Source organism: Plasmodium yoelii (genome assembly GCF_900002385.2).
Source record: "Plasmodium yoelii strain 17X genome assembly, chromosome: 11".
Classification (NCBI taxonomy): domain Eukaryota; phylum Apicomplexa; class Aconoidasida; order Haemosporida; family Plasmodiidae; genus Plasmodium; species Plasmodium yoelii.
The window spans coordinates 610,495-625,588 of NC_036183.2; the positions used below are offsets into that span (position 1 = coordinate 610,495).

General features: G+C 21.4%; 2 protein-coding genes across 2 annotated transcripts in view; one reads left to right on the plus strand and one right to left on the minus strand.

Moving 5' to 3' along the window:
* The window catches only part of PY17X_1112200 (RNA pseudouridylate synthase, putative), a gene marked incomplete at both ends in the record, with an annotated part of 29,682 nt that extends 16,117 nt beyond the window's left edge, over window positions 1–13,565 (plus strand). Inside the window, one exon of the mRNA XM_722761.2 lies at window positions 268–13,565. Coding sequence (XP_727854.2) covers window positions 268–13,565 — 13,298 coding nt within the window. The remainder of the gene's footprint in view (window positions 1–267) is intronic.
* A 605-nt stretch (window positions 13,566–14,170) lies between these two features.
* On the minus strand, window positions 14,171–14,713 carry PY17X_1112300 (apical rhoptry neck protein, putative; the record flags this gene model as incomplete). The annotated part of the gene is made up of 1 exon (XM_022956466.1): window positions 14,171–14,713. One exon carries the CDS (start codon window positions 14,711–14,713, stop codon window positions 14,171–14,173), a length of 543 nt encoding a protein of 180 aa, XP_022812369.1.
* Window positions 14,714–15,094: the final 381 nt, after the last annotated feature.

A 15,094-nucleotide genomic window follows, 5' to 3' on the forward strand; every position in this document is an offset into this window, starting at 1 on the left:
TAATTAAAAAAAATTATTTTAAGAACAACACAAATAAAATTAATATTTGTTATTCTTGCTTTTGTTTTGTTTTGTTTTGTTTCGTTTTATTTGTTTTATTTTTTATTTTTTATTTTTTATTTTTATTTTTTTTTCAAAAATTTTAAAACACGTATGCATGCATTATCCCCATTTTCACCTGCACACATCATTTACATGTACATTATACACACATATAATTATATACATGTTTACAACTTTTTTTTTTTTTTTTTTTTTTTTTTTAAGGAATAATTGTATGTCAATCAAAGCTGTTCCTTCAAGATTACATACTAAATTGGTTTATACCAAAAGTTAAGGAGAGAAAACTTATAAAAGAGGATATTGACATTAAATTAGATGATATAAATGTTTATGAAGAATGTGAATTATATTGCTTGGAAAAAATAAGAAAATTTTCATGTAGTATAAAAAAAATATTAAAGAAACATAACAGTACAATTGTTATTCAAGTAAATAAATATATGAATACAAACAAAATTAATATAAAATGTATTGAACATACAAAATTAAATAAAAATTTTTATTGTTCTATTTGTAAAAATAATTATATATGTGTGTGTCACAAAAATAAAAAACAAGAACTCCGGAGAAAAATGAATTATTTAAAATGTCATGATGTATTATATAAAACAATAAAAAAAAAATATAATGAAATAATCAATGATAATACAAAATGTGAAGATAATGAGATTGAAACCCTTTCTGATCCATCCAATGATGAAAACAGTACTGTCATTTCAACTCATAATGAAAAAGATAAAATAAAAGAAGAAATAAATATTCAACAAAATCAAATTGAAAATAAATCTGTTATAAATAAAGATCAAAAACAATCCTTTTACAATTTTTCTGAAAATATTGATATATTATATGAATTAAATCCTTATGAACATTCATATAGATCATCCAATAGTTCAATATTATGTATATCTAGTGATAGTAGTATATCTAACATTTCTGATGATGATAATAAATTTTTTGTCGAAGTTGAAAATACATGTTCACACTATATTAATAATATATCAAAAAAAAATATTATTAACAATACAGTTAATTATGATTTATATAAAATGAACAACGCAAAGTCAATCATAGAATCAAAATATAAAGAGTCTCTAACAGCTACTAATAATTTAAACCCTTGTAAAATAGATTATCTCCCACATACTAATGATAACGAAAAAGATGAGATCGAAAAAGATGAGATCGAAAAAGATGAGATCGAAAAAGATGAGATCGAAAAAGAAGAGATCGAGCAAAATGATATCGAACAAATTATTTTACAAGAATTTAACAACTTGGGAAAAGAAGACTCTCAAAATGTTGATAATTCTTATAAACAAAATAGTAAAGAGGGTAGCCAAAATGATCTTTCCCAGTTTCCAAGCCAAGTCGAAAATGGTCAGGAGAAAAATGGTCAGGAGAAAAATGACGGGGAAAGCCATAAAAGCTGTAAACATGACACTCCAATAAATGTGGATGAAATATTTAATGGCAACATTTCGAAAGATTCTAACAATGCAGAAACTGAACAAGAACAAAAAATCACATCTATCAACGATTCAGTTGTGCAGACAACAGATCAATCCAACACGGTCGAAAGGTCTCCGAAGAGTAAAAAAAAGAAGAAAAAGCATGAAAAGGTGGAAGAAAAGGTGGGAGAAAAGGTGGGAGAAAAGGTGGAAGAAAAGGTGGGAGAAAAGGTGGAAGAAAAGGTGGAAGAAAAGGTGGGAGAAAAGGTGGATGAACAGGTGGAAAGCAATAGCGGCGAGTTAAACACAGATGTAAAACCGAAAAGTGCTAGTAACCTTGCAAAGAAAGATAACGTAAAAATAAAAACTAATGATAATACAAGCACAAGTAAAAAGAAAAGCGAACAAGAATCTAAGAATAATTACGAAACAAATAATAAGAATGATGATATTAATGAGAAAAATGATAATAGCCCCAAAAGTAATAAAAATAAAAATGGGGAAAATACAAATGGAGAAAATAATAATGAAAGTGACGAAAATAGTGACAATAAAAAGAAAAATGAAGATTGTAATAAAAAAAGTAAAAAAAATAAAAAAAACAAAAATAAAAATAAAAATAAAAAAACAAATGAAAGTGAAGATAGTAAAGATGGAAAAATGAATAACGAAATGAATGAAATAAATGTAGAAGAAGATAATAAACAAAAATCTAATAATTCAAATGAAATTATAAATAATTATTTTTCTAAACCTGTTACAGATTATATAAAAAATTGTGATAAAATAGAATCACTTGCATCTTATATTTATAGTGAATTAATTGAAATAACAAAAAAAAAAATTAAAAAAAATCCAATAAAAATGGAAAATATTTCAACCGATGGCTATTTAGCAATTGGTGAAGAATTTCTAAATGTAATGAATAAAATAATTACAATTATACATCTAAAATTTAATGATGATAATAACAAACAAAATGAAGAAATCGATTGTCAAGATGAGACAGAAAATGTAGAGCTTGAAAAATATAATATATATAATAATGAAAATGTGATCAAATTTATAAATTTATTGAAAAAAAATATTATTTTCAAAATTTTATTTCCAGATATATCTAGTGATAAAAATAAAAATAAAAATAAAAAAAATATAAAAAAAAAAAAACAAGTCGATGTTAAATATGTATATGATATATTTAAAAGAGAATACACATTTTATGATAAAATATTAATATTAATACAACATATATTAGATATAAATATGAGAACAAATCTATTCCTATTTGTTTATTTATTTGTGGGAAAATATTTCTCTTTTATTGATTTAGACATCATTTTAAATGTTATGATTAATTATAATGAATATATATATTATAATAAAGTCAATATAGAAAATTCAGTTTTAAATGGAATATCTAATAACTTTATTTATGGTATAGAATGTAATAGTTCGGAGTTACAAATTGTATCAAATTCTGAAAAAAAAATTAAAAAAAAAAATAGTGATGAAGATAATGGAAATGATGATGAACTAGTAGATATAAATATAAGTAGAATAATTTATTTATTAATCTTAATTAGTAATAAAAAAATAATTAATGAATTAATTAATGAAAAAATAGTTTTTAAAGAAAATGAAAATAAATTATATATAGAAATAAATAAAAAATATTATGAAAATTCAAATACTGATTATATTAAAATGATGAAAAAAAATCTTGTAAAAGGTTTAAAAGAAAATTATATTTTAGATTTAAAATTTTTAGAAACAATTACACTAAACAGTTTATTAAATAAGGAAAATGAAACATGTACACAATTGTATGTTACAAACAATTTGAACAATTTAGAAGTTAAAAACATTTATAACAATACTAATGATTTAAACAAACATGTAGATATAAATGAAAATGAAGAAAATAAAAAAGATAAATTATTAAATTTGAGTGAAAAAAATAATATATCAACAATTATTAATTCAGATTTATATAATGAAACTAATTTTAAAAAATATATGATAATATATAATTATATTAAATTTAAATTAAGTTTTAAAATAGCTATAAAAAAAATAAATACACAAAAAGATAACCTTTCTTTTTATTCACTAGTTTTTAAACATTGTACATTTATACTAAATTCATTACATAATATTTATGTTGCAAAAAAAAATGATCAAAAAAAATTGGTAATTCCGAATATTTCGATAAATTCGAAAAAAATATTTGATCTTAATATTAATGATGTTGTTAAATTAAAAGAAATATATGAAAAATATGTTAAATATAATAATAATAATAAAAAAAATGTTTTAAAAGATTTATACTTAATTAAAGGAATCGATACTATATTATTAATTAATCCACAAAATAATGAAAAAAAAACTTTTATTCTCGATTTATTTCTTAACTCAGATTTAGGAATTGCTTACAAAAATATTACCAATAATTTTAACACCACAAATGATCAAAATTTTGATTCAAACGTTTTAAATAGCAATGCTAGAAAGCCACATCTAAAAATAACAGAATCAAATATTAGTATGGCTAAAAATAATATGGCTAATCCTGAAAATAATACAAATGACATCTATTTATTATCAAATAATGGAAATATTATAAATGATAAAAAACTTGGAATCAAAAATTTTATTATGTCTACAATGTATGATCAAGCAAATGCTAATAAAAATGAATCACAACATAAACAAATTAATTTATCAAATTCTGGAAGGAATACATCTATACCATTAACACATAGTGGAAAAAATAATAACATCTTAATCGAAACAAATATTAATGATACATCTATAGAATTAGATGATGTATTAAATAATGAAATAATCACAAATAAAAAAAACAATGGATTATTAGAAAATTCTAAATATACAAAAAAAAATATATCATCTGTTATTAGTTATAAAAGTGGAACAGAAATTGCAACAAAAGGAGATGACATAAATTTAAATAATATGATAAATGATGAATCTGTATCAAATAAATATGTAAAAAATAAATTTAAAAGAATATATAATAAAGATATTCCATATATATGTAATGAAGGAAAATCTTGGATGGTTATTTATAAACCCGCATATTATCATTGTTCAGCATATACATCACATAATAGATATAATTTTTTAGTAAATATTAATAAATATAGTGATTATTTTTATAATATATTAGAAAAGATATGTATAAAATGTAAAATAAAAACCAAATTTATGTGTGCCCCATGTAAAGAAATGGAAAAAATTTGTAATAAATGTGAAAATATAATATCAAAATTATGTTCTAAATGTAATTTATTAATAAAAAAAAATAGAGATGTATTTAAAATTATTAATAATATATCATTAAATGATGTTATATATAGTGGAAGAGTGGAATCTTTTCATCTATTTATGATGAAATCTTTCCCAAATTTAGAAACTGTAAAAAAATGGCATAAATTAGAATGTGGATTATGTCATAGAATCGATTTAGAAACATCTGGAAGTTTAATTATTGCTAAAACAAAAGATGCTAGAGATTTCCTTTTTGATCAATTTAGAAAAAGAAATGTATATAAAGAATACATCTTACTATGTCATGGTCGAATTAAAAAGAAAAAAGGGTTTATTAATAAATCAATACAAACACATGAATACAACAATTTCCATAGTAAAAGCCATTTTAGTTTAGTAGTCAAAACTGGGGGAACAGATGCATATACAGAATATAATTGTGTTAAAATATATAAATTAAAAAGAAATATTCAAGATATAATAAAAGAAGTTATGGATGGAAAATATAATTGTAATAGTACTATAAAAAAAGATATAAATAAAGAAATATATTGTAATGATTATTATAAATTTCTAGATGAAAATAAAAAAAATGTTAATAAAATTGTACAAAGATGGGTTGCTATAGAACCATCTAATAATTACATTAACACTGATGATAACAATATAGAAATAGATGAAAAATTTGTTTATCCGTATTATTATGGTCAAGATGATGATAATTCAGACTCTATACAAATTACCATAAAAATTATTGCAAACTATAATTCGGATTCTCAGCTAGTTGAGTATCGAAAAAAAAAAAAAAAAAAACAAAGAATTAAGTTTCAAAAAGAAATGCGAAAGTTGATCAAAAGTCGAGAACAAAATAACACAGATGCAGGTGCAGATGCAGATGCAGACGCAAAACAGAGGGACTATATAAGCTCAGAACAAAATGAAGAACCTAATGAAAAACGTAATGAAACTAATGAAACTAATGAAAACATTCCTGACATTTTTGTTACTGATAATGAAGACGACGAAAATGGCGAAGATGATGAAAAAAACGAAGAAGAAGAAGAAGAGGCATGTTATAAAAATTTATCAAAAAAAAAAAAATTATTACGAAAATTAAGTCTCTTAAAATATAATAATAAAAAAGATAAAATAATTTATGATTATACATCTTCTATAAATAGAAAAGTATGTCATCATTTATGTTTTAGATGTAATTCAATTTCTGATGAATATTTTTATACTGACCCTAAAGATATAGAAACATATACTAAAGAATTTACTTTATGTAATGTTAAGATACATACTGGTCGAACACATCAAATCCGTGTGCATATGAGACATATTGGTCATCCCTTAGTTTCAGATAAAAAATATTTAAATACATCTTTAAGCAATTTAGATAAATTTTGGTGTTTTAGAATGTTTTTACATTCTATTATTCTTGAATTTAATAATCCTGATTATTATTTTTATAATTTAAATGATGATATTCCAAAAAAAAGAACTAAAAAAAATATATCATCTAATAATAATTCATATAAAATACCAGAAAGAAGTGTTAAAGCAATTTGTCCACTTGCTTGTGATTTGCAAACAGCACTTAATCATGAATTGCAAGTTGTTGATATTTTAGAAGATGAAAATACATATATAAATAAAATACTTAAAATGAATATTAATGATAAAAGAAGTGAAGCTATGAAAAATGCAAAACCAATTATAGAAATTTACAAAATGAATAATTTAATATTTGGAACAGATGATAATAGAAATTTATCAATGGAACATATTAGAGATAAACAACAAAACCAACAAAATAACCAAAGTGATGAAATAGAAACAGATTTGAACAAATCAAAAGACATTACATCTAAACAAATATACACAAAAGATGAATACCAACCATGTTATGACGATAGTGACGAATATGAACATGACCCAGATTTTGATACGTTCGATGATGAAGTATTTAGAGAAAATGAAGATGAAGAAGATGAAGACGAAAATGAAGATGAAAATGAAAATGAAAATGAAGAGGAAAATGAAAATGAAGAGGAAGACGAAGAGGAGGATGAAGAGGAGGATGAAGAGGAGGATGAACAAAAGATCGTTCATAAAAAATATTCTGAACAAAGTGAGAAAAATATTAAAGAAAAAATGCTTTCAGATGTAAATAAGAACCAAATGAACAAATTACTAAAATCTGATAAAAATGTAAAAGAAAAAAAAATAAAAAATGGAAAAAAAATAACAAAAGCATCTCCGGAAAATGCACCGATAAGTTCAAATGAAATCAAAATTGGGCAAGATCATAAAAATGGCAATGCTGGTAATGGCGGCGATAACAATGACAATGCTGGTAATGACAGCCTTGGTGAAGAGGAAATCCAACGGTCACTTGCCTTAGATGCAGTCGGAATTGGTGATGATAATAATAAAAGATACATTTTAAAGGTGAATCATGATAGTTTCTTCAAAAGCAAAAATAAATCGAAAGAAAAACAAAAAAATAGTAATCTTGGAAAAAAAAAAGAAATTAACGGAAATGGCAATGAACAAACATATAAAGATAATTATAATGATAGTGAAATAAATTTAAAAACTAATTTTAATTTTTTAATAAATGAAATAAAAATTGTTTTAGAAAATATAATAATGAATAGTATTGCGTTCAAGATACTTTCATATTTATTCAAATTAAAAGAAGCATTATTGTGTATATTAAACATATTTGGTAAAGATATAAAAAAAAAAAAACAAAAAAAAAATATTGTTAAAATTAATTTAGTAGAATTGTTTAAAAAAAATAAAGAAAATAAAATAGCAAGCGAGTTTATATATGAAATAGCATTATGTATCAGTTATTTTTTCAAAAGTAATAATAATAATAATATACACATCAAAAAAAGAAAAGACAAATTTATTATATACACACAACAAAAAAATGGAAATAAAAATGGGAAGGCAAATGGAAAGGCAAATGGAAGCGCCAATGCAAATAAAAACAATTCTGAACAAATCACCACTACATCACCGCATATATCAAACACTATCAAAAATATGATCATAGAAAAATTTTATACCATTTTATATAATATGAATTATTTCCTAAAAGAACATGGAATCAATACAAATTTAAATATAAAAAAACAAATAACAGATAAAATAAAAATTGTATACTTACAAATTACTAGTGTCTTTGTTATTATTATTAAAACTCTAAATGGAAAGATGTATATAAATAATAATTTTGAAATAAATAAAACAACATCTTTAAATAAAATCGAACTATTTTTCTTACTATACAAATTATATCAACAAAAAAAAAATGAAACAGAAAATAATAAGAAAAAGAAAAAAAATTCAAAAAAAAAAAAAATAAAAAATAAAATAACCAATGAGCAAAATGAATTAATAGAAGAAATAAAAAAAAATATAATTAAAATTCATTACATGAATTATCATGAAAATATTTTTAAAACAAATAAAATATATCTTAATGATAAATTAGACCAAATAAATAATGAAAATATAAATTATGATAATAAATATATAAAACAAAATCAACTTAATATCATCCATGAACCTTCGAATTTTGATATTAACCAAATCGATGTTACACAGAATTATAATTTTATGGAAAAACCAATAAATATTATAAATAAACAATTAGAATTAAAAAAAAATATAATATATACTTCATCTGACAATGACAAATATAATACATTATTAAGCAACTATTCATATGGCGATAATAAAAATGAAAACCCAATCAACCAAATGAAACGTGGCATGTGTGATGATGACCAAATGAATTACCAAAGAAGCGAAAGAAATCAAATTAATTTAAAACATCCACAAGTTGTGTTATATGAAAATAAAGAAAATATAAATGTAGGAAACAATAATTTATTTAAGGATCAAAATAGTAATAGTTATATTTATAAAAATGACGTTGTGAATAATAATAATAATAATGGAATTCGAAACCAAATTAAAAGTTATTCTTATAACAATATAGATAATAATATATTACAAGAATACATAAATAGCACAAGACAATCGATAAATAACAATTATCACAAAATAGAAAATATTCAAAATAAATTCTTAGATGTTGACAATGAAAAAAATATTATAAATTTAAAAAATTATTCTAATATAAATGAAAATAAAAAGGTATTTAACTTATCTAAGGAAAGTTTTATAGATGCATATCCAAAAGGGAATACGAATGATTTGTTCGTAAATAAAGGGAATACGAATGACCTGTTCGTAAATAAAGGAAATACGAATGATTTGTTCGTAAATAAAGGGAATACGCATGACCTGTTCATAAATAAAGGGAATACGAATGACCTGTTCATAAATAAAGGGAATACGAATATGATAAGAACACAAAACGAAATTAACTCAACAAAAATACAAGATATAAATTACAGAACGAAAGAAATTAATGTTAATGAAAATTCAAATGTAGAAGAAAATGTTTATAAAAATTTTTTAATCGAAATTGAAGAAATAAAAATAGAAACAAAAAAATGTGAGGAAAATTATGAAAAAGAAATGTTAGAAATTAAAAAAATAAAAAATGAAATAAAATATATTAAAGAAAATAAAACAAATGAAAAAATATGTCAAAAATTTGCAGATGTAAATATAAATAATTTTACTGTTATTTTACTAAATTCATATAAAATATATGGCTTAAATTTGTTTATAAAATTATTAGTATATGATAATAATATTCCACATTTCAATGAATTTAAAAAACAAGATCAAACAAATATAGAATTTTTTATTAACATATCTATTGATAAATTATTTGATCATTTATTATTAAATAATACTATATCTAATATTAACATAAAAAAGTTAAAAGAAAAATTTATACAAGGGCAACCAGCTTTTGAATCTATTCGAAACGATGCATCTAAATTAATTGAAGAAAATATTAAAGATCAAAATTTTATATATATATTTTGGAGACATACATATATACATGATATATATGAAAGAAAACAAATTATTTATGATTTTATAGTTAAGCTTATAGATAAAACTATTGAAAAATATATAATTATTGAATATATAAATATAAGACGAAATGATATATATGACCAAATGTATAACTTATTAAATAAAAATAAAAATGATACAAATAATATCTCTTTCAATTCACAATATAATGATCATATTAATTCGGATCAAATTATGTCTAATAACACACTTATTTATAATAGAGACACTAACAGCACCAACAGTAGCATAGCACATCACAATGCGACGCCGCATAATATATTCCAAAAGCTTTCACCACATAACATAATAATCGATAATAATAATTCAAATGTTCTACATAATTTGAATCTAAAAAATGTTAGAGATGCTAAATTAGATGTGCGAGACAAAATTCCAAATTTTTATTTTTCAAATGAATTTAATATTGAAAAAAAAAACAAAGAAAATATTATTTCTAATAATAATAATAATAATAATAATAATAATAAAATAAATGAAAGCAATTTTTTTACTAAAGGGAATTACAATCCTAATATCAATAATCTTCTTTTTGAAAATTATAATTTAGATAAAATAAATAATTATTTTGATTCTAAAAATGTTAAAGGAAGAAATTATCGCGAATCGGTAGATGCTAAAGATATAAATTACCATTCCATGTCATATCATAATATCATTGATGCTGATAAACAATCATGTTCAAATATATTTAGCGAAAATAGAGATGAAACACAAAATAGCGTATATAATAACAGTATGAATAAAACACATAGTAGTAGCAGTAATAACAATAGTAGCAATAGTAATAGATTGATGCATGATTCTAAAATTATAGAAGATATAACTAGAAGCATAAGTAACCATAATATGTATGATAAAAATAAATTAAAAAATATAGAACCATTTAACAATACATTATATCTCAAAAATAAATTTAGAAATGAAACACCTGGTATAAGAATAAATAACAATTTAAAAACAAATTCATTTAGTGCATATAATATGAATTATTATATTCATAATAATCAACAAAATGAAGAAAAACATAATAAAAATATAGATCCTAACTCAAATTTTATAAAATCAAATTATATAAATGATGAAAATATTGAACCAAGACAACACTATTTGAGTTCTTCTGCTGATGTAACCCCCAAAAATGAAAATAATAATAGTAGTAGTAATAATATTAATAATAACAAAATAGGGCATTATAATAATGGGCAAATGTTTTTAGATAATTATAAATCTTCAATGCAACACTATTTTAGTAACAGTCTAAGAGATGCAAACTTGTTAAAGAAAGGAAACCAACATGAATACATATCGAATGATGTAAATAATTTAGCAATGAAAAAAAAAGATCAATATATATTTTATGATAATAATGTTAAATTAAACGAAGAAAATATAGATGCAAAAAAAAATAATAATAGTAATAATAATAATGATGATGATGCCCAATTTATTGATAAACATCTAGATATTGGTACTGAACATGCAGCAAACATTTTAGAAGATAGCATTAAAAATAACTATTCAAAAAAACTTAAAAGCATTATGTCAAATATTTTGTTTAAAAACAATATAGATAAAACAATAGATGATGGTTCTAATGCTACAAATAACATAATAAATAATTTTGATGTATTAGGATCCAGAAATTTTGATGATTTTAAAAAAATAAATGAAAATGATGATATTATGGGTTCTAACCAAAATGAATACAATAAAAATAAAATAAATGATAATCATTCAAATATTAATAAAAATGGACCTACAGATCCAAATGATAAGTGTTTAGAATTGTTCAACAGTATAACTAGCCATTTTACATTATCAAATAATTTAATAAATAAAAAAAATAATGTAGCTAGCGATTATACAAATATTGGAGATGAAAAAGAAGAAATTATATTAAGTAATAACACTGATACTAATATTAACTCTGATATGTTAATGCAATATAATAGATTATATAAAGGAAATGAAAAGTTAGTTAGACAAAATAGTGTTGAAAGAAATATAGAAACACGTGGACAAAATATTTCTATGGCTAGCTATATCGAAAATAATAATAATAATAATATGAACATGGTCAGGCGAAATGGAAATAATAGTAACAATATATTAAATACTAATGCCAATATTAATAATATACACCATTTTAAATATTCAAATATATTTAAAAATAATGCTAATTATGAAAATGATAATATGAAAACTCCTAACGAATCAAATATTATGAACATGCTAGCCGAATTAAATAATAGCCCAAATAATTCAAAAAATATACGAAATGAAACATCGAATATGGAATCTTTACCACATACTGTTGATAATTTATCACACATTAATAATAGAAATTCTCATACTAATTTTGATATATTAAATAGAGATAATCCACAAATAATTGCAGAACAAAGAAAAATAAATGATAATATTAGAAATTCTAATAGCTCACCAAGGGCCAATATTAACATGAACGAGTCAGGTATTATAATGGACACAATCGGAACAAATCACACTAACTATAATAATAACATATATGATAATAACACATATGATAATAACACTAATTCATATATTTTCAAAAAATATTTTGGAATTAATTCACAAACAAATTTTGAAAAAGAAGAAAACCAACACATAAATAATAATGATCATATAAAACAAAAAAATTTTATGCAAACTAAAGATTCAATAAATAATGATAATATAAGAAATGGAAATGAGCATATTAGAATGATGATACCATGTAATGAAATAAATGTAAATAATTTGAATAGAAATTTAAATAAAGGACATATAAATAAATATACTAATTCATGTTCGGATATTAAAAATATATATCAAGAAGATGATGATTATATAAATAATAAATATGACCAAATAGATTCTAATCCAATTCCCCAAAAATATTTAAGCAAAACTTTTTCTAATTTAGATGCAATACACAAATTTAAAGATTCAGATGAAGATGCCCAGCAAATATTACGAATGATTGTAACCCAAAGAAATGAAATGATGAATGAAAATGATAATGAACAAAATTATAGAAACATTAGAAGTAGTAGTGCCCATAGTAATAATGGTTATTCTTATATGAATCACAAAAATAATAAAATAAATATAAAACAAGATGAAAATATATTAAACACCCCAATTGGAAATAATACACTATTTAATGGATCAAATAACAATTCACAAAATATGAATCAAAATTTTGATATAAATAATTTTCCATTATATATGAATAAAAATATGATTGATTTTAGTGTCAATAAAAATAAGCAATTAAACAGTAACAATAATAATAACAATTTTGATTTTAAAAATAATAAAGATATATATATGAATAATAATGGACATATCTTTTTTCAAAATTCAAACAATGATGTGAGCCCCAATAGATACATCGATATTAATTATGGTAATAACAATGTTTATAAAAAAACAACATCTAACGAAAATACAAATTATTTATCATTTAAAGATAAAAGAACAGATACTCATGATGATTATTTATTAAGTAGACAAATATATAAAGATGTAAATATATCACATGAAAAAAGTGTTAATAATAAAAATATATCTCTTCTTAATTCTAATTTAAATTTGGTTGCAAATATAATTGGAAACGATGATAGAAACAATGGTAATACAAAATATGTTGAAGAAAATCAAAATAAAAATGAACAAAATAGTAGCAAAAATAATAAAAAAAATGAAAAAAACTAGATAAATCAATTTTTAAGTTTTAAAAAATTATTTTAATCAAAATTGTATTATACTAAATAATATTTCCTGACTTATGCAAAATTATATATTTTATCATCATTTTTTCAAAAAAAAAAAAATTAATATTTCCATTATAATACTAAATATGTTTATTATAGCTCTACTGTTAAGGAAAACGAAAAACGGCCACATCACCAGCAAATTTATAAAATGAAAAGCGGGCACATCACCAACCGATTTATACATTGAAAAATTATTATTATAAATTTTCTTTTCTACAAAAATCAACTTTTAACTATATTTTTAATTTCGTTTCTGTTACTATAAAACCCACTTTAGTTGGTCTAATTGACTTTCATATGACAGCAATTATTCTCTCAATACATGTGCATTTTTGTGTTGCTATTTTCGAGCAAATAATATTTTGAAAATTTTTCGCGCCAAATAAAATGTTCATGCTTCATCATGCATACATATATATATATATATATATATATATATATATATTTTTTTTTTATTTATTTATTACAACTCGCTTTCGTAATGTTATGTTAGACTATACATATATTTGTGTGTTTTTTTATTTTCAAACTAATTAAAAATTATTATAATTTAAAAAAAAATTTAAATATAAAAAAAGCTATAAGCACAACTACAGTAAATGATGCAACGAGAAAAATTATGTACAGAAAAGAATTTTTTCTCTCTTCATCAATTAACATATATTGTATTGTTGGGCTTTTTTCAAAATTATAAAAATGAACACCCGTTTCATTTGGGGGAATTGAATTTCCATTGGGATATCCTGATGTGTGTGCAATAAATGGAAGCAAATTTAAAGACATAAAAGAGTATGTACTTTTATTTTTTTTATTTTTTTTTTTTTCATTTTCAATATTATGATCAATAAATTTTATATGATTATTATATCCATTTATTTTATTTTCTTCTTTTTTTAAAAGATCTTGTACATATTCTCTATTATTATTATCATTATAATATTTATCTTTTATATCAATTATATTTTTGTTTCCTAAATTATTTCTTAATTGTGTTTTTCTTTTTATATTTTTTTTCGATAAACAATAATTTATATTTATGTTTATATTTATTAATAAAATCAAAAAAAACAAATATATCTTCTTCATTTCGTAAAATTGGTAAATTTATTTTACAAAATATTTATTCGATTTTTATGTCCATATAATGTTTTGTTCTATGTTGTATTAACATCCTATCTCTAAAAAAAAAAAAAAAAAAGGAAGGGAAAGGAAAGGAAAGTATATATTTTGGTCTTTTATTATTTATCGTATATGTTTATCTTTTCATCATCCATTTAAATAAACAAGTATACACAGATGTTTGCATATATCTATATAATATATGGTTACATATTTATTGGAATTTGTATTATAGTTATTATTATTTTCGTATGCTTTTCATTATATTTTGTTATTATTTTATAATTTTTTTCATCTTGGATAATTTAGTATTTTTCACTCGTTTTACATTTATATCACGCCCTATAA